We start from the raw sequence: 1787 nt of genomic DNA, 5'->3' as shown, positions 1-1787 counted from the left end.
AAATTGAATTATCATCATCATCACACGGTTGTCTTACTTTCCACTAGCATTAGACTGATTATCACTGTTAAGTCAACAATTTCTTCTTCGCTGTCACTTACCTCAATCTAACCATATCAGAAATGTATCAAAAAGTAAATAATTCACAATACTTTCAAAAGCGGTTCATTAGCAAGAATGTACAGAGGAACTTTCGCATTCTTTGGTACAATAGAACAGGCAGTCCAATGATAAGAAGATGACTTAGCTGGAATAGTGAGCCCTTTTCCTTTCCCTCCAATAGGTTGCAGGACTTGAAACGAAAAGGTAGAAGAATCATTCATTGGTTTGTGAAAGACAGAGCGTATCTCATTAAAGATATCATCTTGTTGCATTTCAGAAGTGAGAGTAATTTTCCCAATGAGTCCACTTCGAGAGAGATCATTTCGATCTCTAGGTATAGGAATGCTGCAGGAATTGGTACGATACGACATCGGTAGACAGATGATATCACGATGATATGTTGTCACTTTCCTGCAGTTGTTACTTTGAACAGCTGGTGTAGCTTTATTCTTACCCTTACTCTTAACAAAACTTGATGGTAATATTCTATAAAATATGAAATGCACAATAATAATAATAATAATAATGAGGATGATAATAAATAATAATAATAATAGTAACAATATGAACAATATAATAATAATAACAACAACAACAACAACAATAATAATAATAATAATAACAATAATACTAATAATAGCAAAAACAATAATAGAAATAACTGACAGCAACAATAACACATTTATAATAGTTATAACTTATTAAAATTAATGTATCACTAATTTCTACAAAAGCTAAAGCAACAAGGAAAAAACAAAGCATTAAAACAAGACTTTAGGTTTATATAATAATAACAATTATTATTAGTACTATTGCAAGTGAAAAAGTTAGCACAAAGGAGGTTTTACCATACTTTGTTTTCTTCCTAGGCGGAAGCTCACTGACAAAGTCATCATCATCTTCTTCTTCTTCATATTTCTTAAGTATGGAGTTAATGGCTTTTCCAATATCAGCTGCAATGGAGCTGGCACTGTGCTTGCTGGAACTCGCCATGTGTGATCGTGGTTAATGTTACCATAGCAACAATGACACGCCCTTCATTATTTATTTTGTTATTATACTATTCTTAAACATCGCCTCAGGCCTTTTATTGTCTAAACATTGCCCAATAGATTTAAATATCGCCTCCTGTAGTTCTAAGCAATCGTCTTTTGTTTTGTATTGTAAATAGGCATGATGACTGAGCTAAACATCGCCTCATTTAAAAATTATTATTATCTTTTAAGTAAACACAGTCTTTTATCATAGTATATATACATATAAACCGTTTTGTATCATGCCCCATCGCCTTTTACTTAAAAAACGTGCTAAACATCGCCTCATTTGACTGAAGTATTCACCTTTTAAAGACTCTTAGTTGTTCTAAATATCGCCTTAGATCTAAATATCGCCTTTTGTGCAGTTTTAAACAATCCATTTTAAATGGGTATACCGGCTAAACATCGCCTCGACTTAAAACTCATCTAAACTGTAACACGGCCTCAGTATAATATCTAAACATTGCCCTCAGATGTAAACACCACCCTCAGATGTAAACACCACCCTATAGATCTAAATAAAACCCTAAATATCGCCCTGTAAATCTAAACAATGTCAGGTATAACAAAATTTTCTTGCCAGTAATTGCTAAACATCGCCTCCGTGGAATTAAATATCGACTCCCCCTAAAAACATTAAAAATTGGA

The 1787-nt window shown here is 32.8% G+C and overlaps 1 protein-coding gene across 1 annotated transcript; it reads right to left on the bottom strand.

Moving 5' to 3' along the window:
- Window positions 1-20: 20 nt before the first annotated feature.
- Window positions 21-1778, bottom strand: LOC109592196 (uncharacterized). Its single transcript, XM_020007717.1, has 3 exons — window positions 956-1778; window positions 153-588; window positions 21-107 (listed from the first exon to the last, which is right to left on the bottom strand). Exons 1-3 carry the CDS (start codon window positions 1093-1095, stop codon window positions 21-23), a joined length of 663 nt encoding a protein of 220 aa, XP_019863276.1. The 5' UTR covers window positions 1096-1778.
- Window positions 1779-1787: the final 9 nt, after the last annotated feature.

Source organism: Amphimedon queenslandica, unplaced genomic scaffold, assembly GCF_000090795.2.
Source record: "Amphimedon queenslandica unplaced genomic scaffold, v1.1 AMPQUscaffold_6020_Cont22018, whole genome shotgun sequence".
NCBI classification, from domain to species: Eukaryota; Metazoa; Porifera; class Demospongiae; order Haplosclerida; family Niphatidae; genus Amphimedon; species Amphimedon queenslandica.
The sequence above is the reverse complement of the archived record's forward strand: the minus strand, read 5'-3'. Positions and strand labels throughout refer to the sequence as shown.

What these genes read in the sequence shown, in the direction of transcription:
- LOC109592196 (XM_020007717.1), bottom strand. Translation starts at nt 1,095, where the DNA reads ATGGCGAGTTCCAGCAAGCACAGTGCCAGCTCCATTGCAGCTGATATT. An exon ending in CCGCCTAGGAAGAAAACAAA is followed by an intron (nt 589 to 955) that starts GTATGGTAAAAC and finishes CATATTTTATAG; the next exon opens with AATATTACCATCAAGTTTTG. An exon ending in CTAATGAACCGCTTTTGAAA is followed by an intron (nt 108 to 152) that starts GTATTGTGAATT and finishes TGATATGGTTAG; the next exon opens with ATTGAGGTAAGTGACAGCGA.